This window comes from Nelumbo nucifera, chromosome 2 (genome assembly GCF_055504915.1).
Source record: "Nelumbo nucifera cultivar China Antique chromosome 2, China Antique-T2T, whole genome shotgun sequence".
In the NCBI taxonomy this organism is placed as follows: Eukaryota; Viridiplantae; Streptophyta; class Magnoliopsida; order Proteales; family Nelumbonaceae; genus Nelumbo; species Nelumbo nucifera.
The window spans coordinates 63,631,219-63,656,283 of NC_142650.1; the positions used below are offsets into that span (position 1 = coordinate 63,631,219).

The 25,065-nt window shown below is 36.9% G+C and overlaps 1 protein-coding gene across 2 annotated transcripts; it reads left to right on the top strand.

Moving 5' to 3' along the window:
• Positions 1–345: 345 nt before the first annotated feature.
• LOC104607665 (Thioredoxin family protein) lies at positions 346–23,891 on the top strand. 2 transcript variants are annotated; one of them, XM_088898847.1, is made up of 12 exons: positions 346–777; positions 1,174–1,238; positions 4,371–4,491; positions 4,721–4,739; positions 5,568–5,687; positions 7,753–7,822; positions 8,941–8,984; positions 9,113–9,142; positions 10,209–10,268; positions 10,368–10,435; positions 23,258–23,315; positions 23,448–23,891. In XM_088898847.1, the coding sequence occupies exons 1-12, from the start codon at positions 473–475 to the stop codon at positions 23,538–23,540; spliced, it is 1,053 nt and encodes a 350-aa protein (XP_088754973.1). In that variant the 5' UTR covers positions 346–472; the 3' UTR covers positions 23,541–23,891. The 2 variants fall into 2 exon arrangements, with proteins under 2 accessions (XP_088754973.1, XP_010271644.1); XM_010273342.3 differs by having other exon boundaries at positions 348–777; positions 4,419–4,491.
• Positions 23,892–25,065: the final 1,174 nt, after the last annotated feature.

Sequence of the window (25,065 nt, forward strand, 5' to 3'; positions counted from 1 at the left end):
TTTCATCACATTCCACAAATCAAACATGGAAAGAAAGAATATTTGAAATTATTTCATATTTTTCCTTTCCACTCCACGGACAAAACGATCACGTGCAATAAACAAATCAACGGTGGAGCTGAGTAACTGTATTAATTTCACGTGGTCTTTTTTCTTTTTTTTTTTTTTATTTTTTTCAAAATTTCACGGGGTCTTATAGTCTATTCTCTTAATATTTTAATTTTTAAATAAATAAAGAAAAGTCATTGGCTTCATTGGCTTAACATCTGTCAATGGACATTGTCAGATTGTGGCATTGTGGGCCCCACAGGAGAATTGAAGTGATTACTGGGCCAATCCAGAGGAAGAGATTTGCGGCCATGGAAGACAATACGTACTTCCCCACTAGTCACCAGTTCATTTGTACTTCTGGCCTTCGGCCGCTTATAACCTTCCGAGTTCCGGCCACCTGACTAGAAATTCCCGTGAAATAATGGCCGGAGTTCTTAACTTCCGACCGACACCAGTTCTCCGATTACCTTCGTCCTCTAGAAAACCTAACAATAAGGTTTCGCTCAGAGTTGCGGCCGAGCTTTCAGAAACCTCTCTCCCTTCTTCTTCTGCTTCTGTCAGCACAGAAGAAAGACTTAACAACATATCTCCAACTATATCTCCTCCTCCCAATTTCAAGCCTCCCCAGCCAAAGCGGTTCGCAGTTCGCCCTGACAAGATTTTCGACATACTCGGGGCTTCTCTCGCTTTGATATTTCGTCTAGGAACTGGAGTTTTTGTTTCGGGGTATCAATTGCAGCCCTCTCTGATTTATCTGGTTTCTTATGGTATCTATTTGTTCTTTTTATTTGATCAGTTCGTTAGCCTCATGAGGTTTTCAATAGGGAGAAAAAATGGGTTGAAATTGAATATGCAGTTCTGTAGGATTTCAATTTCAATATCTTTAGTTATTTGCTTTAATAAATTATCTAAAACGTTCCTTCTTAATCATTTCTTTTCCTGTCTGTTCATTGTTTTTTGTGGGAATGAATTTATCTGAAGTAATGCACGTAAAATTGTTGCACAAGCAGACAGTTTTATTCTGTATCTCTCTCACTAAACGTTCATGCTTCAACATAACCAATGGAGAAGCACGGTTCCTGATTTTTTTTTTTTTTTAATATTTGTATTGTTCCGTGGCAGGTATTCTGCATCTTTTGTATCTTCTGATGAGATTCCCCCGGGCCAGTATGCACTAGAAATTGCAGGTAATATAGCACCCAAAAATGAACTCGAAATGCATGGGAAAGACTGATTTATTCTCTCTAACATAAGTTGCTAAGTAAATATCTACAACGTAAATGCCAAGTCAATAGAAGAAAAGAATATTGGTAACTATATAAGAAAAAAAAGAAGACATTTAGCATTGGAACAACCATAGGTGAACAACTTATGAGTCATGTTATGGGGACAGTGGCTGAGCAAAGATTAAATTGTGAAACAATAATTCTGAAAATCAATTTGCCTTCTTTTTCTTGTGATGTGAACTACTAGCTCTAAATTATCAGGCAATTGATGGAAAAAAAAGTTTATAGAGAAGAAAGGAGTTTCAAATGGAAATACCACCTGTAGTCTACCGGAGTAGCAGGTAAGGTTTGTGAGCTTTGAAAGTCTGGAGAGCTAAAGGAAGTTAGAGAGCTGAGGAAGTTCTGAGTGCAAGTGAAGGAATATAATGTCCAAACTGAGGCTCAGTTTCCCTTCATATAGTTGATATCGGATTTTGTCAGAAGAAACTTTCCTTATTTGTCCTTTTTCTTGATGCAGAATATTTTTTTTCCTTTTCAGGTAAGCTGTTAGGCAGCTATGCTAGCTCAGAACAACTTGTTAGACCATGCAGTCAAGTGGCTGAGGCTGATGTTGACATGCTGTTATTTCGTTATTTGATATTCAATATTCCCACATGTGCTCGTTGATTATCCCTTATTGCCTCATTGTCATGTTATTCCTAATTCATGTTCCTTTCCATTTTAAAACTCATACCCTTGGACCTTTTTGCAGCTTGTGCGTTTACTTCATTTCACAATTTTCTTTGACTCACAATTGGCATACATGCCCTAGTTCACATTTCACATTACTCTGCTTTAGTCTATGGTTGACATTTCTACCCTCTTACATCACCATTGTTAAAACGCTTGACCATAAATGAACAAATTTCAATTATAAAAAATCTACATCAAGAAACATTAGAAATAGAAATATAGAAGGGCATCTTAGAATCTAAAAGTTTTAAGTAAACAACTAAGACATCTAAAGTGTTGCAATTTTAATAACAAGTATTTTTTTTGATCAATAACAGAAATTTTATATACAGAAATTTTAATAACAAGTATGGAAGGAAGGAAATAGTAAATATTAATAAAAAATTCATCAAAGTGATTATTTTCAGTTTCATGGTTCAATACCATAAAATGGGAGAGGTTGAAATTGACGAAGTCCTCCCACAGAATGAATTGGGCAGAAAGAGAATGGCTATAAAGTTATCAATACCTTCAGGACCAAATGTTGGGCAATCAAAAAATAAATATCTATGTGTGAGTCTAGAACTCTAGATGAGATGAGGCTGATGATATTGAATATTGATACGACAGGAAATTATTTTTAGGAGTAACTTCTACTAATTATTAGAAAATACAAGTATCACAACTACTTAATATTTCTCCTGCGCTCAAGGTCCCAATGTGGTCCTTATTTAGTATTTCTGAAAGTAGCTTATCCACTTTTATCTCCTTGTCCTTCTCCAAGTTTCTCTTTTTCATTCTTAATGAATCTACAGAATCTGGGTTCTTACATTCTTGAACTTATGCTACAAACCATCATAATGACAAATCGGCAACTAAAACACAACACTTCTTGATGCAATGACAAAATTAACCTTCTTCTGTTAAAGCTCAATGATTGATGTTTAATTACTTATCTATTAAAAAAAATGTTTAATTACTTCAATGTTCAATCACCATTGAGCCATGGGTTTCATAGAAGGAAACAAAAAGAAATCCTCATACCGTGGTGCTTATCCAAGTAATTCTAAGAGTTCTCAAGGAACCAAAAGTGAAAAGGAAAATATAAGAAACCCTCCTTAAAATGCCATTCATCTCAATTACTCTCCAGAACAACGTATGCATGTTGTGACACACTCACACCTATTGAAGCAATACCCTTCACCAATAATGATAAAAGGGAGATGTGTATTGTCAAATGCACATTGATTTAGGTTGTGAACTGTTTTATAGGGAGGAGTTAAATAGTGTGGGCAACACCTCTTTAACCATATAGAGTTTGTAGAATAAGGAGACAGATTGGTAGAGAGGGATTTTGGGTTACTGGCAAGAAAAAGAGATCTGTTACAAGTTGAAGGGGCTAGAAGAGCTAGGGGCAGACTGAAAAGGACTGGATGGAAGTAATAAGAAATGATTTAAGTGCCCATAATTTAACAATGGATATGTCACTGAACAGAATGGAATGGTGAAACAGAATTTATGTAGCCAACCCCTATAATTGGAACAAACCTTAGATGATAATGATGATGACTGCCACAACATTTGTCCTTCCCTAGGAGTGACTACCATTTTTTCTTTTTGATTCCAGTGTTTCAAAAGGTACTGGTGCTTGTCATTATTTTTTTTCCAGAATGATAAGGGGAGAGGCCATTGCTTGGTTTAATGGTGAAAATCTTGGGGTGACAAGTGTGAGAATACAGGTTTGAGTCTGAGAGCACTTTATGGAAAAATTGTAAAGGTAGGCCAGTGTACACGGTTTCCTTTGTATTTGATTTTCTTTTGAATGAAGTGCCTTACCTTATTCTTCCAAAAAAAAAAAAAAACAGATAAGGCCCCTAGGCACACAGATGAGACACATTTCAAGGCATGCACCTTGCCTAGGTCCAGGTGCAGCTCCTTTGAAAAGGTTTGCCCCGGTCATCTTTCATTTGTTGAATGGCCAGTTGTGTGCTAACCTCCATGCAATTTATGTTCTTTGACAAGTATTTATAGTTTGATGATATTTGTAACAGTTTTCTTGGAGTCAAAGAAGAACCTCAACTCTATCGATATCAGCTTCTCTGTCTTATGTTTCTGTTATATATTATTGTGCTTGATTGATCATACAGGATCTGGCCCAAATCATTCTTCAACCATGAGTGGTAAACACGTATTATCTATTACTACCTCCCTCAGAAAAAAAAAGAAAAAAAAAAAAAACAGAAGAAGATGTAAAAAAGAAAAAGAAAGTAAGACAAAATACCTTAAAGAAAAAAAAATCAAGATCATCAAAGGAAACTCCTGTAATTGAAAACTGGGAATGTTATTATGATGATGTAATGTGTACTCTATTGATTTTTACAGTTATGATGATTCTCTTGCCTTTCCTGTTGGTTTCAAATGCTACAACAGGTTTCAAGGTGAAAGAGACCTCAAAATTAGGCCCTCGTCCAGAGAAGCCTATTGAGATCTATGAATTTGAAAGGTACTATGTTTATTTATTTATTTTCTATGACTTATGGACCTTATTTAAGGTTCCATGGTGTTTCTAAGGCTTATTTTCATGATTGGGCTCAAAACATTGTTATTCTTTTTTGGTTTATGGTTTGTCTTGTGAACTTTATATATCAATTATTTGCAATGGCAAATGACTAACTTAGCACATATATTGCTTTCTTATATGTTGATCCTCATGGACCACGTGGAAATTTCAGCTGTCCATTCTGTCGGAAGGTAAAATCAACGAAAGTGTTAATATCTATTATTTTTTTGTTTACAACAATCACATGCTTTTTTGGTCTTTCCTCTTCTACTGAATTCCTTTCTGACTAGATGTTTCAAGACCTTAACAGAAATAGCAACCTGCACTCAATTCATCAGCTAGGGCCCTTTTTGCTCAAACTGTATGATACCTCTTGGATGCTTTGTACCCACGATTTAGTCCTGCAAACTTCAACTTCAACTGCCCTATTTTTGAAAAGAATCTGACTGTTATCTTATACTCAAGATTTTAAAGTTTGTCAAAATTTCAGAAATTGGACATTTGATTCTGGTTTCTGCTATTGCCAAGATGTAAAAAGGAGAAATAAGGCAAGATATATATGAGAGAAAAAGAGGAAAGAAGAGAGAAAAATAGGAAAAAATATGAGATTTTTTTTCCTGAACAAACATAAATTTTTCTTGTATTTCATCCACAATGATGAATTTCCTACCGGATATCCTAAAAAGAAATTCATTTTTAGAAGGGGCCACAGCACATTCAAAAACCAAAACCTTACTTACGTCCAGGTCAGGCTTTGTTCGTGTTTAAGGCAAGATTATCTTATCAATCTAAAACTTCCCCATCCAAAATCTGATCCTCTATTTGAATTGTTGATAAATAAAGAAGGAAGCGTATATATTTGGTGTGGAAAGCAATGCTAGTGATTGGGTCACTCATGTCCACCATATACACTTTTTTATTTTTGCATATAGTAGTTTAGATATGCATATTTGACTTAGCTAGAATGGGAAGGACTGATTTTAAAATGTGGTTACTTGTTGGTAACATGTGTTGCACAGGTTAGGGAAATTGTAGCTGTCTTGGATCTTGATGTTCTGTTTTATCCTTGTCCAAGAAATGGTCCAAATTTTCGTCGCAGAGTTGCTCAGATTGGTGGAAAACAGCAATTCCCTTACATGGTCAGTTAATGAGAAATAATGATTGAGAAAACATTTTTAAGATGATGTAGACATATTTGAAAATTATTTTTTTTTAGAAAAAATAAAGTATATTGTATTATTGTGTGGAAGTGGTAACTCCAATATAGAGACTGGCTGTACATGAAGAGAGAATGCACAAATATCAGTTTTTAATGTAATTAAAAAAAGAGAGCATCAGTTGAATGATTTTAAGCTTTTCCCCATGGAAAGATTTTTTCTGACATATTGTGTATGATTTCATCATTTTGAGAGGATCTGCCTTGAAAAAATCTGCTATATCTTCCCATCTGTATTGACAAAATAACAGCCACAGGGAGCATGCTCCAGATAATCTTTTTTTTGATTAGCAACTCAAGAAAATTTTATTAAGATTAAAGAACAAAAAGGTACAACAAGAAATTGTTTGGTCAAAGACCCTTTACAGCAAAGATTCCCCCACACAGTTAACATTTGAGCCCAAAACAAATGCTGCCTATGAGTTCCTTGCTTAGCCAATCCATCCGCCAACCCTTTTGCAGACCTCCTAACGCAACTTACATGGATTTGCATATTTATTGTTCATCTGAAATCATTTCTGAATTGCCATAAAACCCCTTCTTCTTTTTTCAACCAGCCAAGGATTATTTTTGAGTCCCCTTCAAGAATCAGCCTAGTAATTCCCATATCCTTAGCCTTTTGCACCCCAACAATAGCACCCAAAAGTTCAGGTATCACTGAGTCACCTTGATCAATAGGTCCTGAATACAAGCCACATATATTCCCATTCTCATCTCTAAACACTCCAATTCCAGAAGGCCCTGGATTTCCAAAGCTACTTTCATCAAAGTAAAGCTTCACCCACCCACCACTTGTGGGGCTTCAGGTCTCCAAGATAATCTTGACATATTTGGATGTTGTTTCCCCTCATGTACATTCTTCCCTTTTCCTTTTTAATGAAAGTTACTTTTTTCAACATATATATATATATATATAAGAAACAAGACCCTGAATACATTGTACATTTCATTTTCCACTATTTGTGCAGGTTAAGAGTTTGGGTGGGTTAGCTTCTATTTGTAATATAGTGGAAGCAACCTAATTGGAAACATTTTACTAAGAGACAACCTAATTGAAAACCAATAGACAGGCAATGAACAATAAGAAATATTCAACTCATTTGAACTTGGCCTAGGCCTTCCCAACTATTTGGAGTCAGCTAAACAAATCCTGTTCCATCTTTCACTTTGTCAAGGATGATGTAGTCTTCATCTCTTTCACTACTTCAGTGCAACATTCATTTTGGCCATCCCTTGAGGTCAACCCTGACCCAACCCAACGTGTTAAAACCTCAATAAGTCTAACCATAATCCAACTTTATCTTCAACCTGAGGTTCTCAATCTTAATACAACCTGATCATGAGATGAGTTGTTTGGGTTGGAAGCTTACCTACCAAATTTGCGAGTACATGCATAGGTGCACACTATCATATCCCCATATTTATACATGCACATGTACAAAATAACATGATATAATAATATTTTACAATAAACCATCCTTTATCATGTCCCCTCTCCTCCCTCTCTCATAAACATACTTGTATCATATATAATGTACATGGATATATAATTACGAGTGTAATACAATGGGTTTGGGTTGGGTTGGCTGCCCAAGGTATCAACCTAACCCAGCCCAACTTTATATCAGGTTAGCATTTTTTCAACCATCACCCCAATTCAATCTTCAAACGAACCCTTTTTTGGGTTGAGTTCAGGTTGTCCCAGCCCAAATTGCAACTTGCAACCCTAACATCAGGTATCTTTTGTCCACTATGAGCAATGTAGCACATAGCTCTTGATGTTTCACCAGCAGTAATGTTTCTAATAGTTTGTAGGATTGACCGATATGTCCACCCATTAAATTGATCCTTTTTTACTTGCTCTTTCTTAGTTTATTGATAATATAAATCTAACAGTGTCACACTATTTATTCTTCAGTTGTATTTAACTTATTGTTACCTAGAGAATAATCCAAATAAGAATGAACCTAACTTTTCTTTGGTTGCAGGTGGATCCAAACACTGGTGTATCGATGTATGAATCAGATGATATAATTAAATATTTGGTTGGGAAATATGGTCAGTTTTGTTATCCTTTTATAAATTTCAAGGATTTATTCATTATATACATTGTTATTACCTATTTAGAGCAAGCTATTCCATTATTAATCCTTTTTTTTATCAATAACAGATTCATTATTAATCCTTCTATAGTTCTATATCAGTTTCATTGCTTGGTGAAAAAAACTTATTTCATTATATACATTGTTATTACCTATTTAGGGAAACTAATTCATTATTACCTAGATATTAGTTTCATCAGTTGGTGAAAGGAAAAATAAAGAATATTCAAATTTTCCTCCTTAGAGTGCTCAGGCAGAAGTTGATCCAACAATCATAGAGCACTAAAAACACTAACAAACACAAGAAAATAAAACCAGAAATGACAAGAGACACTACAGAAGAGATTTACATGACTTGGCTTGAAAGCATGTTCCCGGGGGGAAAGGTGGAGATAAATCCACTATTTAGAAAATGGAGAAGGTGCAACAGTCAAGCCTACAGTCATTTCTTTCTCACACTCTCTCAGATCAATGGCTTAAAGAAAAACTTGGAACTCAATACTCAAAATTACATATAAGCCCCTTATAACCCCACAATTATATTGATAAAAAAAACCCCACATTACACACTATAATCCATAAAATCTAATTAGATTACATGAACACCCTTTGTCTTCCAACAAATTATTTATAGGGTTTTCTTTTTGACTCTCTTTCCTTAGTGGATGTTGATTTTATAAAAGTACTTTTTTAGTTAATTTAATATAGTTGCAGTTTTTAATCTTTAGCATATTTTGTATAGGTGAAAAGAGAGCGAATGTTGAGGGAGAAACAAAATACAAAGAGAATGGGAATAGAAACTATTGCCCTCTATTCCCTAATTTTATTACTTAAGCTGCTGTAATTGGGAAATTTCAATAAAACCCCTATATTAACATGCATAACTGCTCTGTCATATTCCATAGTCCCAATTTCTCATTACAAATATATTGTTTACAAAAGTAACTCTAAATTACTTCATTTTCTTATATGGTTATAAGCTACTGTTCTCATGATTTATTAATGCCTTACATATTTAATCTGTTGACCTTGCTGATAAAAAAATATTTTATCTGTTGACTGTGTCCGTATTAGGTGATGGGACAATCCCTTTGATGCTGTCACTTGGGCTACTAACCGTAAGCTTTTGATTCTCTGGCTGAATCTGAGTGCTTATAGCTTAATCTTTTTATTTCTACTTTAATAGTTACCAGTTTATAGGAATTTTTGCTTTCTTACTGTTCTTATATACAACATTATGTTGCAGAGCTTTGCCATGATTGGTCGTATGGGAAAGGTAAGATGGTTTCCCTCTTACTCAATCTTCTATCGTGTATCTTGAGAAATAATAAGGAAATAGACTTGCCAAGACATCATTTCCCAAAGAAAACAATAAGATAGGTTATGCAACAAAAGCTTGCAATCATTTTCTTCTTCTGGTTCATTTTGGGGAATTTTGAATGGGAGGAGCATAAGAATCTCTGAAAACAACCAGAACCTATAATATATTTTTTTATGGATAGGGTGGCTCTTTGAGGTTTAACTAGAGAGGAATTCAAAGGAAAGGAATCTATTATTCATCAAAAAAAAAAATTCAAAGAAAAAGGAATACCATGAATGCTATCTTGAGAAAATAACTCTTAATTGCAAATTATGCTCTAAAATGACAGTGAAACAAGATTGAATGACCCCAGAAGAGGGTAGACTAAAAATTGAATTTTGATGGCTTCTGTTTAGGTAATCCAGGTCTATCAGGAATAGGTGGTATATTTGGATACCTTACTGGAAGATCATTCTTACACTTCTATGGTCCAATCAAAACTGGTAATTCTTTAAGGGTTGAGTTGACTGAAAGGCCTGAAATTAGCTTCATCAAGGGGATGGGGAGACTTGGTGGAAGGTGACTGTATAGTTGTGATTGACTGGTGCATTATTACAGGGGAAGGACAATGGTTACTTAAATTTTTATTGGTTGAAGCCAAACTCTAGTAGCCAAACTAAATTGCTCATTCATTTGGATCCCTGGATTTGCAAATGAAAAAGAGAAGATTCTCTAGTTAGAAGTGGTGTCGGTTGTCAGCATTTGTTTGTATTTGCTCTTTTGTATCCTCCTTCCATTTCTAACACCTTGAAACACCTTTTCCATCTAATATCTAATAAATTTATTGACCATTACTGATAAAAATCATAATGTAGGTTTTCTGTAAAAGTTGCAAACATTGAAGGTATGATGGCCATTCTTGATTGGTGTAAACTATTATAAGAATAATTTTTTAAGAAATAGTCTCCAATTTCATACACAGAACTTTTGGGTGGAAAACCATCATCATCCATTAAAACTTGTTTCCTTTGTCTTTTTGCAGGGAACATCATATTCTCCTTCAAAACTGCCCCCTAAACCACTTGAATTATGGGCCTATGAGGTTGAACACTAAAGAACCAAACATACTTGATTTTTTTAATCTTGCTATGACATTGTTGGAGCTTCCAATATGACATAAAATTGCAATATTATCCTTCAGGGATCTCCCTTCTGCAAAGTTGTACGTGAAGTTCTGGTTGAATTAGAGTTGCCACACCTGCTTCGATGGTATTTCTTTTTAATTTTAATTTTATGATGTTGTCAGTGATTGAATTTTCTATATGCCATGCTGTAATGCCATTTTGGTGGGCTGATCACCTAAATTCAGGCAATTCTATTAGTTTCCCTCTCTCCTTTTCTTCTTTTTATCAATTCATAGGTGGGGAAGTGTCTAAAGATCTGTTTTTTCCCGCTTATATCACACCTAGTGAATTGTTTAAGCACCACGAATAACATTTTTTGCTTCTTCATGCTAGCTTAATAATTATTTTATTTATCAGTGTTTTGCCTATTGGATTCCAAGTAGAAGTTCCATACTAATATTTTACCAATCTAAGCTGGTGTAAACTGCAAAAAAGTACTCAAATGTGGATTCCCAAGGTTCACTCGGATCTGATGATTCATGATGATGTCCATGTAGTTTCGTTTGGGTAAAGACACTGTGGTACATGAAGCAGGGAGGAAAGTTACTAGAATGAAGGCCAAAATAAAAATAGATGCAACAATCAGAAGTTTTACCTTCAGGAATTTAACGAAAACCCTCCTATAAAATGATCAAAGAAAAAAGGAAAAAGAAAAGCTCTCAAAACTAATTTCAGTATAAACATTAGAAGGCTTTTACAGAATTCCAACCCAGAAGGAATTTTTTTTTGATCAATAACTCGCAGATTTCATTAAAATTAGAGAGAAAAAACACAAGTACAAGAAGAGGGAGATAAACTTTCTTATCTCACCTAACCAAAACAACAAGACGAGAACAATTACAAGATAGCCCAGAACAAAGAGTCCCTAGATGCCCCTTGTTTAGCTAACCCATCAACAAAGGAGTTATCACTTCTTTTAACCCAACTCATCTTCACCTCAATATTCTTGGTTAACCAATTAAATTTCCTCTTCTCATGGCTGTAGTTCCAAAAATTAGCAGTATCATTTCTCAGCCAATCCACTACCACTTTAGAATCGCCTTCTATGACCAATTTGGTGATATTCAGTTCAATTGCCTTTCGAATTCCTTTGATAACAGCTGAAATCTCAGCTCTAAGAGAAGCACCCATTCCAATTGGCCCCAAAAAGAGAGCAATTATCACTCCTCATTTCTTAAGGCACTCCCAATACCTAATGGACCCGGATTACCCATGCTACTTCCATCAAAATTAAGTTTGATAAAACCACTAGGAGTCCAAGAGGGTAGGGATGTGTCTTTAACCGGAGCTGAAGTTGCAATTTCCTTCCAATTTCCGAATAAATCATCCGTTGAAAAGTCTATAAAAAGAGCCAAAGACTTCAGCCAATGTACCGCTCTGATCTGAATCAGCTTCAGAATTTCTGGCAGTCTTCTTTCCCTATATGAGAAAATTCTCCTGTTTCTTGCTTCCCAAATAGTCCAGCAAACAGCAGCCCTGAGACATCTTCACATAACTCTTCTTTTTTTTGACCAGCTATATAAGGATGGGGCAAAAAGTCTCTGTACTTCTGGTGGAGGAGACCATCTGCATCCAAACAAAAATGAACACCACTCCCAAGTGTGATTAGTAACAGAGCAGGAAATCAGTAAATGGCAACCAACCTCACCTTCAGCCTTGCATAGAACACACCAGTGGGGAGATAAACAACTCGTAGGCCTCTTTCTCTGAAGAAGATCACAAGTGTTCGACTCTTTCCAGGATTGCTTCCCAACAGAAACTCCCAACCTTCGGAGGGATCAGTTTTCAGCTAACTTCCTTTACTAGAAGAGGCTGCCCTAATTGACCCAATGGATGAACTAGAGCTTTGAAGTAAGAAGCACAAAAAAAAGTTCCAGAGGCTAATAAAGTCTAGACCCTTGTATCTGATTTAGAGGGATCTAAGAAAATACCTTCTAGTATATTAAGAAGACACAAAGTACTATTCAGTCTGACTCCCTAACTGCTCTTCTAAAACCCAAGTTCCACCCAAACCCTGAGGAAGCTTGTGAGGGCACCAAGATACTTGATATAGGCTTATTTTTCAAATTAGACAAGGCAAACAGAGAAGGGAACTGACCCTTCAATGGAGAATCCCTGATCCAAACTTCTTCCCAAAATTTAATAAGGTTACTGGAGTGCAAATCATACGTTGTCCATGGAATGAAGAGAGGTAAAGAAGCTTGGATAGCTTTCCATGGAGAAGCTCTTGTAGTCCTAGCCGAAATTCCTGCATCCCATCCATTGCTTGCGAGCCCATGAATACTTTCCATGATCTTTACCCACAACCTCTCTTTCTCTAGGGGAAAACCACCATAACCACTTACCCAACAAGGCCACATTCCTCTTCTGAATATTCCCTAACCCTAGGTCTCTACACTCTTTGCTTCTGCTCACTAGATCCTACCTAACCCTATGATCTTTTTTCTCCTCACCTGGGTCCCATAGAAAATCCCTCATTAATTTTTCCAGTCTTCTGGAAATCCTCCTTGGCATTTTAAAAACTGACTTTAAATATATCGGAAGGTCGGCAAGGGTAGATTTTATCAATGTGGCTCTCCCCCTTAAGGATAGGTAATTTCTCTACCATCGAATCCCAAAAGTTTTGTCTCATTGGATTATCCTCAAGAGGCAACCCCAGGTACATCACTAGCCAATTGGATACCACACACTCTAAAATGTTTGCACACTCTTCCACCTCTCTCTCCTCAAGATTCACCCCTACTATACAACTTTTGTCAATGTTCACTTTTAGATTAGACATTTGCTCAAACAGTTGTATGCTAAATTTCAAATTCCTAAACAATCTACAAACACCAACTTCACAAAAGAGGACTATATCATCCGCGAATTGCAGATGAGTTAGGGGTACCCCATCCTTACCAACTCTCCACCCTTTTATTAGGTTCCTAGAGTCTATTCTAGTGATCAATCTTCCCAAGACATCTGCTATCAAACTAAACAAAAACGGAGATAGGGGACCTCCTTGCCTTATTCCTCTTAGAGCTGGGAAGAAATCCACCACCGTCTCATTCACCAAAATGGAGTAGTGACAAGACCTAACACACCCCATCACCCACTTACACCATCTCTCTCCAAAACCAAAGTTCAACATTACCTGGAGCAAAAATGACCAATCCATTGAATCATATGCCTCTTCCAAATCCAATTTACATACCACACCCCTCTTCCCAGATCTTTTGAAATCCTCCACACTTTCATTTGCTATCATAATTTGATCAATAATCTGCCTTCCCTCGACAAAAGCTCCTTGGTTAGGTTTTATAATATTGGAGAGGACTTTCCTGATTCTACAGGCCATCACCTTTGCTATGATCTTATAAAGACTATTCACCAAGTTGATAAGTCTGAAATCTCTTGGGTGAATGGCTTCTTTTTTCTTGGGAATTAAGGCCACAAAGGTGGAGTTCAAGCCAGGATTAATTATTCCCCTTCTATAGAATTCCCCAAAGGCTCCCAAGATGTCCTCCTTCAGTATATCCCAACAATCCTGATAAAAGGCCAATGTGAATCCATCTAGACCCAGAGCTTTGGAGCGATCCATAGAGAAAATTGCCTCTTGGATTTCTTCCAACTCAAACTTTCCTTCTAACTAAACTCTCATCTTAGAATTCAGCCTAGGCCACTCCAAACCTTCAACCCACACTCTCGCATTCAGAGGCTTCCTGAAAATTGATCTGAAATGATTTTGCAAAAGCCTTTGCTATTTCATTTTGATGAACTAAGGTAGCACCCTCCACATCTAGCTTGGAAATGAAATTTTTACTTCTTCTCCCATTTGCTAGGCCGTGAAAAAATTTTGTGTTCCTATCACCCTCCTTGATCCACTTACACCCAAGGTTCAAAGTATCGACACATATCGGCCCATATTGGCCGATACGATCGTGCTGATGGCTTTTCAATATGCACCTCCAGGGGTTGTATCGATAGACCATTGTTCAGAGGGTAGCCGGGACTTAAACCGACCCCTCTGAATTGGTTTTGGAAAAAATAAATAAAAAACATATAAAAAGCACCGATACAGGCTGATACGCCCTACCGGTGTACCGACTTGTGTTGATACTTTGAACCTTGCTTACACCTCGATTATTGCTTCCAACTAATCTCCTCTTTGAACAAGATATCCACCAACTGCTTTCTTAAATTCCATCTTTGTTCCCTATCTCTTTCCTCTAGACTGGGTTCATTCCAACAAAAGCGGCAAAGAGATTGGAGACTCTCCAAAAAATTTTCTTGTGGAGGGGTTGGGGGGAAGAAAAGAAGATTCATCTTGTCAAATGGGATCAAGTATGCCTTCCTATGGAAGAAAGGGGACTGGGTTTATGGAAGATTAAGGTGACAAATTCGGTTCTTCTTAGTAAGTGGATCTGGAGGTTTGCCATAGAAAGGGGTGCTTGGTGGAGAAGCCTGATAGCTGCCAAGTTTGGGGTAGAATGGGGAAACTGGAGGGCGAGGGATCCACTTCCAAATTGGGGCTGCTCTTTATGGAAAGGCATAATGAGATATCTTCCCTTATTTAGAGAGGGTGTAAGCTTCAAAGTAGGCAGAGGAGACAGAATCAGATTATGGAAGGATTCTTGGTGCTTGGACCACCCTTTGGCTGAAGATTTTCCTACTCTTTATCAGTGTGCCACCAATCAGAATGCTTCGATTGCTGATTCTGACAATTTCTCGGGAAATGAGGTGACATGGGCTCCACAGTTTAGAAGAAGTCTTTAGTGGAAGAAGTTATGAGATTGTTTGAAATTTTACAGGTTCAGAGTGTTGACTCTAGTCAGGATGACTAGTGGACTTGGAAGTAGTCTAAAGAGGGTAGCTTTTTAGTAAAATCAATGGCCAGTAGACTCAGTAGTAGGGTTGCAGTGGGGGATTTTCCATCTAAGCAGATTGGGACTTCAATTAGTCCCTCAAAAGTGAACTTCCTTGTCTGGACTATGGCTTTAAATAAATGCCTGTCCAGAACCAACCTAGAAAGAAGAGGCTTGCAGATACCTGATGACTCTTGTACTCTTTGTGGATCACACCAGAGACTGCTGATGACCTTTTTATTCACTACCCGATTGCTGCCCAGGTGTGGGACCACTTCTTACAGGCTGTGGGGATTTGTTAGGTCATGCCTTAATCTGTAAAGGAGGTTCTCGGTAGCTAGAAGATCAGCAATTTGAAGAAAAAAGGGAAGCTAATCTGGAGTACTATCCCAGCAGTAGTGCTCTGGGCCATTTGGTCTGAGAGAAACAGCAGAATATTTAATCAAAAAGTGAAAAGCCCAGAGGAGATAGGGCAGGCGGCAGTCAGTAAACTGATGTCCTGGATTTCTGTCAATCCAGAATTTAAACATCTAAATGTATTTCAGCTGTTGAGCTCTCAGTCGATTTGGTGTTTGTAATCAGGGATATCCCAAATCCTGCCTTGACTTTGGCAGGATTCTGTTTGTAACTCTAAGTTTTTCTAATAAAATTACCTTACCTTTTCCAAAAAAAAAAAAATCTCTTTCCTCTAGACTCCCATCTTCTTCTTTTTGATCAATCTCCTCAATTTGGTCCACAAGAGCATTCTTCCTCTCCTCTATCCTCTCAAACTCTACCAAATTCCATTCCTAAAGTCTCTCTTTCAAGTATTGAAGCTTCTTATGAAACCTCATTCCTTTCCACTCCACTCTAGGGTTACTCTCCCTACACCAGCCCCTAACCTTCTGAACGAAATCTGGGTGTGTTAGCCACATGTTTTCAAAGCGAAATGGAGTAGGGTCAGCACTCCTTAGTGTCCCATCATTGATCACTATTGGCCAATGGTCTGACGCTACCTTTGGGAGTGCTCTCGAGATTAATCCACCCCAATGTTCTTCCCAATCTAAAGAAAACAAGAATCTACCCAATTTGGAACAAACTAGGTTAGCTTGTAGGTTGGACCAAGTGAAGTTACTATGATTCAACCATAGTAATTTCTCTTACAATGTCATGGTAACAATGAGAAAAGCAACTGTTTAAAGCTAACTTGCCCAGAGTAACAAATATCAGCTATCCACTTTAATATTTTTTAATTGTTAATTTTTAATAAAATATTTCTTTGATGACAGAACTAAACCTGGTTTTCACCAAAGTTTTGCAGGGAAGATTTAGAGAGAGAACTTTCTCTCTCTAGAAAAGGTATGTGGATGTTGAAAATTGAATGAAATTAAGAAGAGACTTACCAGGGATCAAACTTAGTCCTTTAATTGATGCTAAATGATGGTTTCTGTTGAGTATTTATAATTTATCTTTGTATATACTGCAAGGGCATTAGTGTCATTTTACCCTCTTTTATTTTTGTTATGTCACTATTATAAAACATAAGTGCCACCAGCCCTTGTTTTTTGGCCCTCATTCTCTTCTCTTCTCCACTCTCCCCTCTCTTCTCTTCTCTTCTCTTCTTTGTTTTCTCCGTTTTCTCTTCATTTTATTCAGTTAATATGGTATCAGTATCAGAGCAGTCTGTGAGGTTCTGAGAACAGATCGAGATCCTTTTTTTATTTATTCTTTGTTCTCTTGGATTGAAACACAGCCACAGATTATAGACTTGGTCTGAGGCAACCATAGGGCTTTCCACACTGTTTTTTCTCTTGGTTGTGTGCCAAGATGTTATGAAGGAGTTTAGAAACTTCTTGTGGATTGTATGATCCTATTGTGACAAGGAATGTGTCCTTAGTAGGTCTGGTATGACCTTGTGGTACAGTAACAGCTGTAGACTGATGTTGTGAAGCAATCGTGGGATTGAGTTGGTGCAGTACTGTGTGCGTCCAGACCTAGAAGTTGGAGGTGTCCAGAACAGTGTTTGGAAGGTGTGTGATCATTCCCCCTGTAAGGGTGCTGTTTAGAGGTACAACATTATTTTTTGTGAGAAATCTAGTGTGAATGGAAGCAGTTAGGGTGTTTAGGGTGCTATTACGATGGCTTTGGATGATAGTGCTACCTCCGGTGTTACATCTGGACAAGGACTGAATAATGGCATAGATTTTCCCAATGGCAATTGCTCCTCTTGATGGTAGAAATTATTTAGTATGGTCCAAAGAAATGAAATTGTATATCATAGCTACAGGGAAGATTGGTTACATCAATGAAACAGTAAAAGAACAAAAAACTGATATTGTTAAACATGGTAAGTGGAATCAGGAGAATTGCTTAATCATGTCTTGGATTATCACCACCATGTTGCCATCAATTAAGTAGAGTTTTATGTGGGTAGATACAGCCCATGAGATCGGGGAGCAGGCAAAATCCACATACTTCGAATAGAGGCACTACGCTAGGATCTATGAGTTGCAAGCAGAGTCCTCTACATGCAAGCATGGAGAATGTAGCCTATCTGCTTGGTATTTTTTCCTCTTTCATTTGGAAGCAACTTGATCACTATTAGAGTATTGAATGGGAGAGCAATAAAGATGCTAAAGCCTATCAGAGTATAGAGGCACTACCCTAGTCTCTTAGTAGCATATATTTGCCTTTTTAGATGGGCTGTATTCAGTGAATGAGCCTATTGGAGTTTAGATCTCAAGTAGCAAGAACCTTCCTTCTATCAGTGTATGCTTTGATATAATTTGAGGAGAGTAGAAGAAGTACTATCAATATTTCAGAGGGGGAGCATATTGCCTTCTCTCCAAGGAATATTATGAATACTAATAAAAGAGGTCATTTTTAGAAGAAAGGGGATGAGAAGGATAAGTTGTGTACTCATTGTCAGCAGCCCAAACATACACGTGAAAATTGTAGGGACCTAGTTGGAAAGCTGAAGTGGGCTCAGGAACTGAGTAAGAAGTCAACACTGGAACATAACAAGAAACCAAACCCTTAGTATTAGGATTGTTCTTCATGTGAGAAGTATACCTTTGCTAATATGGTTTCTTAGGAGCAAGCAATTGGTTCTTCCATGAACACATATCAAGAGTGTCTTGGTTAAGATCCCAAATATTTCACCAATGCCTTTTGTGACCATTTGGAGCTATATGGTAGGGCTCTTCGACAGATGGATTCTGTGTTTATCCCCTCTTCCTTTGCGTCTACATCAGGTAACACCACCTCTGCTTTTCATGTTTCCTCTCAGTCTTTGGAATCACTATGGATTATTGATTTTGGAGCCTCCAACCATATGATCGGTAAGTCTTCTTTGTTTTAGTCCTATACTCTTCTATCTGCCAGAAAAAAAGGTGAGGATAACTGATGGCTCTTTCTCTTTCATAGTTGGTTTGGGAGCTTTCTCTCCGCCTTTTGGCTTTGCTCTTTTAAATGCACTTCATGTTCCTAATTTACCTATTAACCTTTTGTCCATTAGTAACATTGCTCATTCTTTAAATTGTTTAGTGACCTTTCTTCCTCATTCTTGAGTGTTTTAGGATCTGGATTTCTAGAGGACAATTGGTAAAGGAAACTTGATAGATGGTCTCTACGTGTTGGAGAATAAAGTTGGTCTTGTGGCTTCAAAGTCCTTGAATCAGTCCCTTGAGAGTTGTGTCTATGTATGACACAATAGTCTGGGTTACATGTCCTTTGAGTCTTTGAAAATTTTACTTCCATAATTATTTAAGTTTATGTCAATAACTGAATTATAGTGTCAAACGTGTTAGTTGAGTAAGCATTATAGAACCTCTTTTCCATTAAGAAATAACAGATTGGATTTCCCTCTCCATATTGTGTATTTTGATGTGGGGGGTCCTGTTATTATACCCTTTAAGGCTGGTTACAAATATTTCATTACATTTATTGATGATTACTATTGCTACACATGGGTTTATCTGATGCGTTTAAGAGAAGTACCAAAAATTATGCAAGACTTCCAGCATATGATTTTCACCTAGTTTCAGACTAAAATACAAATATTTCAGTTTGATAATGCAAAAGAGTATTTTCGTGGTGATTTGACAGAATTCTTTGCTTCATGTGGCTCTCCATCAAAGCTCATGTGTAAAAACACCCCAACAAAACGGTGTTGCTAAGAGGAAGAATCGTCGTTTGCTTGAAGTTGCTTGGGGCATCTTATTACACATGCATGTTCCCAATCGTTTTTGGATGGATGCTGTTTTATTTGCCACATATGTTATTGGCTACATGTCTTCCCAACTGTTAGAGACAAGACCCCACACCGACTCTTGTTTCCTAAGGCTTCGTTGTTTTCCATTCCTTTGTGTGTCTTTGGTTGTCGATGTTTTGTTCTTGATTTGTCTTCCACTCGTGGTAAACTTGATCCCAAAGCCATTCCTTGTGTTATCCTTCCTCTCAAAAGGGATTCAAATGCTTGGATCCTATGTCTTGTAAGTATTATATCTATGGATGTCTCTTTCTTTGAATCTAACCCTTCTTTCCTGTTTCTCCTTAGGGTAGAGTAGGGTTGAGTAGAAATTTATTTAGGTTCTGCTTCCTCATCTTCATGGTCCTCCTCCCTTTCATATTTTTCTACATCGTTGCAAGGGTTAGTAGAGTTTAGGAGCTGTGGGACAACCTGAATTCATGCAACCGATATCATAAAACTCTTTGGGGGTATATCCTCATTAGCTAGGTACTCTTATCCTTATTGATACCTCTGATTCCATTAATATTGAAATTTTTGCTGCTAGTGATCTAGACCTTCTTATTGACAAAAGGAAGGGTGTGAGGTTGTGCAACACTAGTCATCCTATATCATATTATATTTCCTATGAAAAGATCTCTCTTGTTTCCCGTGTCTTTCTTCTATTGATAGCATGTCCATAAGGGTGTGAGGTACTCTATCTGTTTTTGAATGGATAGATGCAATGAAGGAAGAGATTGATGCATTACATAAGAATGGTATGTGGGAATTGGTGGATCTTCCGAAAGGAAAAGAACCAGTAGGATGTAAATGGGGCTTCATAGTGAAACATAGGGTAGATGGTATAATGGAGAGGTATAAGGCTCGGTTAGTAGCAAAAGGGTTTACACTTTACACAAGTATATGGAGTAGATCATGCAAAGATCTTTGCACCCATGGCCAAAATGAATTTTATCAGAGTTCTGCTTTCTTTGGTAGCTAACTTGGATTGGGAACTTTATCAATTGGACATTAAGAATACCTTCCTAAATGGTGTCTTAGAGGAAGAAGTATATATGATTTTGCCCCTTGGCTTTTGTGCATGAGGTAGTGAAGGGAAAGTGTGTAAGTTAAAGAAATCTCTATATGGTTTGAAGCAGTCACCAAGGGCTTGGTTTATCAGGTTTCATTTGGCTGTTCAACAAATAGGATTTAAGTAGTGCTGATTAGACCACAAACTCTTTGTGAAGAGAGGGCAAGGAAAGATCCTAGTGTTGATAGTATATGTTGATGACATAGTAATTACAAGTGACTGAAGTTCAGAAGTTTAGAAACTAAAGGAGTTCTTGGCTACTTAGTTTGAAGTAAAGGATTTGTTGGAAGACTACTAGTGATCCTATTAAGGATGTCAAGCAATATCAGAGACTTGTTGGAAACTTTTATACTTATCTATGACCAGGCTATATATTGCTTATGCTGTGAGTGTACTTAACCAGTTTATGCATTCTCCTAAAGTTGCTTACTTAAAAGTTGCTGAGAGAATTCTCAGATATCTCAACAAGTTTCCTAGAACTAGGCTATTGTTCAAGAAGAGTGGTCACTTAAAGGTTGAAGTATACATTGATGCTGACGGGCTCAATCAGTTGATGACAGGAGGTCTACTAGTGGGTATTGTACCTTTGTAGGAGGTAGCCTGATTACTTGGATGAGCAAGAAACAAAGCATGGTAGCCAGGTCTAGTGTAGAGGTCGAGTACAGTGCCATGTCTCATGGTGTTGCAGAGATCCTATGGGTAAAGAATATGTTGGAAGAATTGAGTTTTGGTGTTAATGGTTCTATGTCACTCTATTGTGACAACAAAGCCACCTTTAACATTGCTGGCAATCTAGTCCTGCATGATAGAACCAAGTACATAGAGGTGGATAAACATTTTATTAGAGAGAAGCTTTAAAGTGGGGGAGGTGTGTACCGTCTATACCGTCTGTACTGTCTGTACCGTCTGTCAGTTCCAAAGAACAATTAGTAGATGTGTTTACAAAGGGGCTTCATCATTTGCAGCATAATAACCTTTCTGACAAGCTGGGCATGATAGATATCTTTGTCCCAACTTGAGGGGAGTGTTGAGTATTTATCTTTGTATATACTGTATGGGCATTAGTGTCATTTTACCCTCTTTTTATTTTTATTATGTCACTGTTATAAAACATAACAGAGGTGCTGCCAGCCCTGGTTTTTTGGTCCTCATTCTCTTCTCTTCTCCGCTTCTTCTCTGTTTTCTCTTCTTTTTATTGTGGTTCTATAAAATGTTTTTGCATTCTTTATTTCTTGAGATAATAATTAAAAATAGTATACTAGATTATTCATTTTGTGGGTTTATATGCTCATTTCTTTATATTATTTTCTTATTTGTTAGGTTTCAATGCATAAATGTTGGTATGCTGTCTTGAACCCTTGGAGACTTCAAAAACCTGAACCAATAAACAAGGAAGAACTTTAAACTGTCCAATAGGCATTCTTCTTTTCATCTTCTACCCTTTTTTATTCTTTTCCTAGGACAAAAAAGGGGCTCAATCCCTATGTTTTTTGAATCTTCTTTTCTTTACTTTTTCTTTTCATGAATATGTTGATTTTCTATGATGGCCTGATGGGTAACATGATTTTAAACATTTTGGGGGAATAGAAAAAGGGGGACAAGTGACCACTTTGTGGTTCTTGGCACTTTATCATTCTTGTAAATATATCCAAATATCCAATACTTTTTTCAAATCAATAAAGTTAGATGTTACCAAATAAAAAATGTGTTGATTCTCTCTGTTTTAATCTGACTTTATAATTTTTATGAAGATTATTGATAATTACTAGTGAAAGATGGTTGTTGGTTGCTAAGGAACCTAGGGAATTACTTAGGATTCAAGATTTTTTTTTTTTTTTTCTTTTTAAATCCATTGCCTACGCATCCACCCAAGTGGGTAGATGACAAGGTGCTCTTCTATTGCCTAGCCTTGCCTTGGTGCCTTGAAAACTATAATCTGTAAGACAAATAAAGCTACTATGCTAATAGAACTAAAAATAATGTAAAAGTAGCATTCAACTGTGCCTGCTTTCTTTCTTTATAAATAAGGGGACTAAATGCCTCCTATGAGTAAGTTACATGACGAACTGACAACTTGGAAGCTAAAAGATGGGCATAGTAACTGGTCTGTCCAGGCCCATTAAGGAAAACTAGGTGTTTTCTTATCAGTCTCAGTCAGCCCCTGCACAACCTCTTTCTCCAGCATCTTTTGGTGGTCATTTTGACCCTTTATTTTCACCTCTTAGCACATGATTCAAAAGTCTAATACCTTGGGTTTTATCAGTACATTTAAACATCAGATCTGCTATGAACCACTGTGAAACTAAAGGCCCTTGGGAAAGAGAGGTCCTTTATGTAATAAGATGTCTCCATGGATGCTTATTAGCATCAAACTCATGGTAGAAAATGCACCAAGCTTGTTGGAACTATTAAATATCCAATCTGCAAGGGAAACCTAGGAGAAGCAATGTCAAATAGAATGGTCTTGTGTGTTATGCCCAATGAGGCAACTAGTAGCTTCAGACCTGATTCAGAGGTGTTATCCCTATTTCATTCAATAATGATGGTACATATGCTTTTTTTAAGAAACCTAAGTTTAGCTTATCTCCTTGTGACCATATTTTTTAGAAAGGTCTTCCATGCATTTTTGTTGTGCATTACACTTTATGCCTAATAGCTATTGTTTTTCTATTTTATATTCATAATATATGAGCTTAATGTATATGTATATGTACATGTTACAAATATTTCCTTGGTGTATTAATGTAAGTTGTTTTGTAGCTGTGCTCGTGGCAGCCCAAAACGGCAGATACTATATCGGCAAGCAGGGCATTTTCAGGTATCTTTCTTTTCAATATTTTGGTGTTTGATATTTGTGTCGATTATCTTGTTGTTTCCTAACTCCATCATACCTTTCCTTTTGAGATTCCATGTTCTTAATTATAGGATTTTAACATGTTTTGCTGGACAGGTACCTTATTTAGAGGATCCCAACACTGGAGTAAAAATGTTTGAAAGTGCAGAAATTGTAGAGTACCTCAGAGCAACTTATGCTCTTCCCTAAGAATAGCTTGCCTATAGAATTTGAGGTTACTTGTGCACTTGTATATGATTCACCATATACTTATGAACATTTTTACATGTAAGTATTGATGATAAGAAAAAAGGTCCTTCTACAAGCTTCACTATGATTAATATAGTAATGTTTCACCCCTCATCAAATGATATCCTTGATCTTAGTGTATTTAGTGAAGTAGGTTTTCACACGCATAGGCTCATATGTATGAATCCTGTACATTAACAGCAGCTGGTTTTACAATGCATAGAGAAAATAAACCTTCAATCTTCTCTAGTGGAGGAGACAAGTGTTGGTTTATATTGAAAATTTGCTTCAAGGATGGCATGTCTATTGAAATTTCACTCTCTCCATTAACTGATTTCTGGTATCTGTTGATCGAGTATATTGGGTTTCAATACATGTATTGGAATTTCGCTTTTTTTTTTTTTTTGGGGGGGGGGGTAGCCCATCCCCAACTGAGCCACCATGAGTTGGTGTGTTGGAATTTCGTTTCACTTGGGTGGTCTTTTGCTGCTTTATCAATAATGAAATGGTTATTGACTCAACATTCAACACGAAAATCGTAAGAATAGTTCTTTAGGTTGTTAATGTCTCATGGTGGTTTTTCTAGAAGTTTATGGTGTTGTCTCCATTACACCATATGCTAGAAAAGTATTTTAATTTTTTGATAAAGCAGCTAATGTATCATACATACATAATACTAGATTACTAATACGTACAGGTATGTACATGTGTATCAGTTTATGTATATATTTTAATAAATTATTCATTAAGGTTGCATATCAATTGTTTTTTAATTCCTTGCTTATTTTAGATTTTCTAGTGATCAGCGCCAGCGGATGGCTCACATTCAAAGTTTCAAACATTGTTTTCTTCTTAGAGCTTGTTTGGGAGGGCTTCTATTGGTGTGGTGACAGAGACTCTTCGAAAAGCTACTTACAATAGTTTTATCAGAAAGTCGATTTTTAGGCTCATATAAGCTTATTTTCAGCTTTCCAGATTTTTACCAATCAGTGCTTCATGACTTTCAGTTTTCAAGTTTTCTGGTTCATATAACACTAGAAGGCTAGAAGCCACTGCATGGAAGCCCTTCCAAACAGGCACATAAGCGTCAGTAGAGGGTTGTCAGAAGTGGAAGGGATTTTCATGGGTTTTGTTTTCATGTTTTCGGAAAAAATAAATAAAGAACAGTAACCAGTGGTTTTATCAAGGGAATAGGCCGTTAAAGGTTTGGGTTAAGTTAGGCCTGTTGACATGTCAAAAATTAGTTAACCCCAAGGGTTCAGAAAGCTAGATCCAAATAAGGGTGTCAACGGACCGGTTTGGATTGGACCCTGTCCAGTCTAAAATCAATTTGGACGGATTGGATGGACCAACAAGATATATTGGATTGGACCAATCTGGTTCAAATATATATTAGATTGAATTGGACCTGATCCGTCCGTAATAAATTTATATTGTACTGGGTTGGATTAAGCCAATATCTGTCCATTGAAATAAGATAAGAATA

What these genes read in the sequence shown, in the direction of transcription:
- LOC104607665 (XM_088898847.1), top strand. Translation starts at nt 473, where the DNA reads ATGGCCGGAGTTCTTAACTTCCGACCGACACCAGTTCTCCGATTACCT. An exon ending in GTATGCACTAGAAATTGCAG is followed by an intron (nt 1,239 to 4,370) that starts GTAATATAGCAC and finishes TGATTTTTACAG; the next exon opens with TTATGATGATTCTCTTGCCT. An exon ending in GGCAAGCAGGGCATTTTCAG is followed by an intron (nt 23,316 to 23,447) that starts GTATCTTTCTTT and finishes TTTGCTGGACAG; the next exon opens with GTACCTTATTTAGAGGATCC.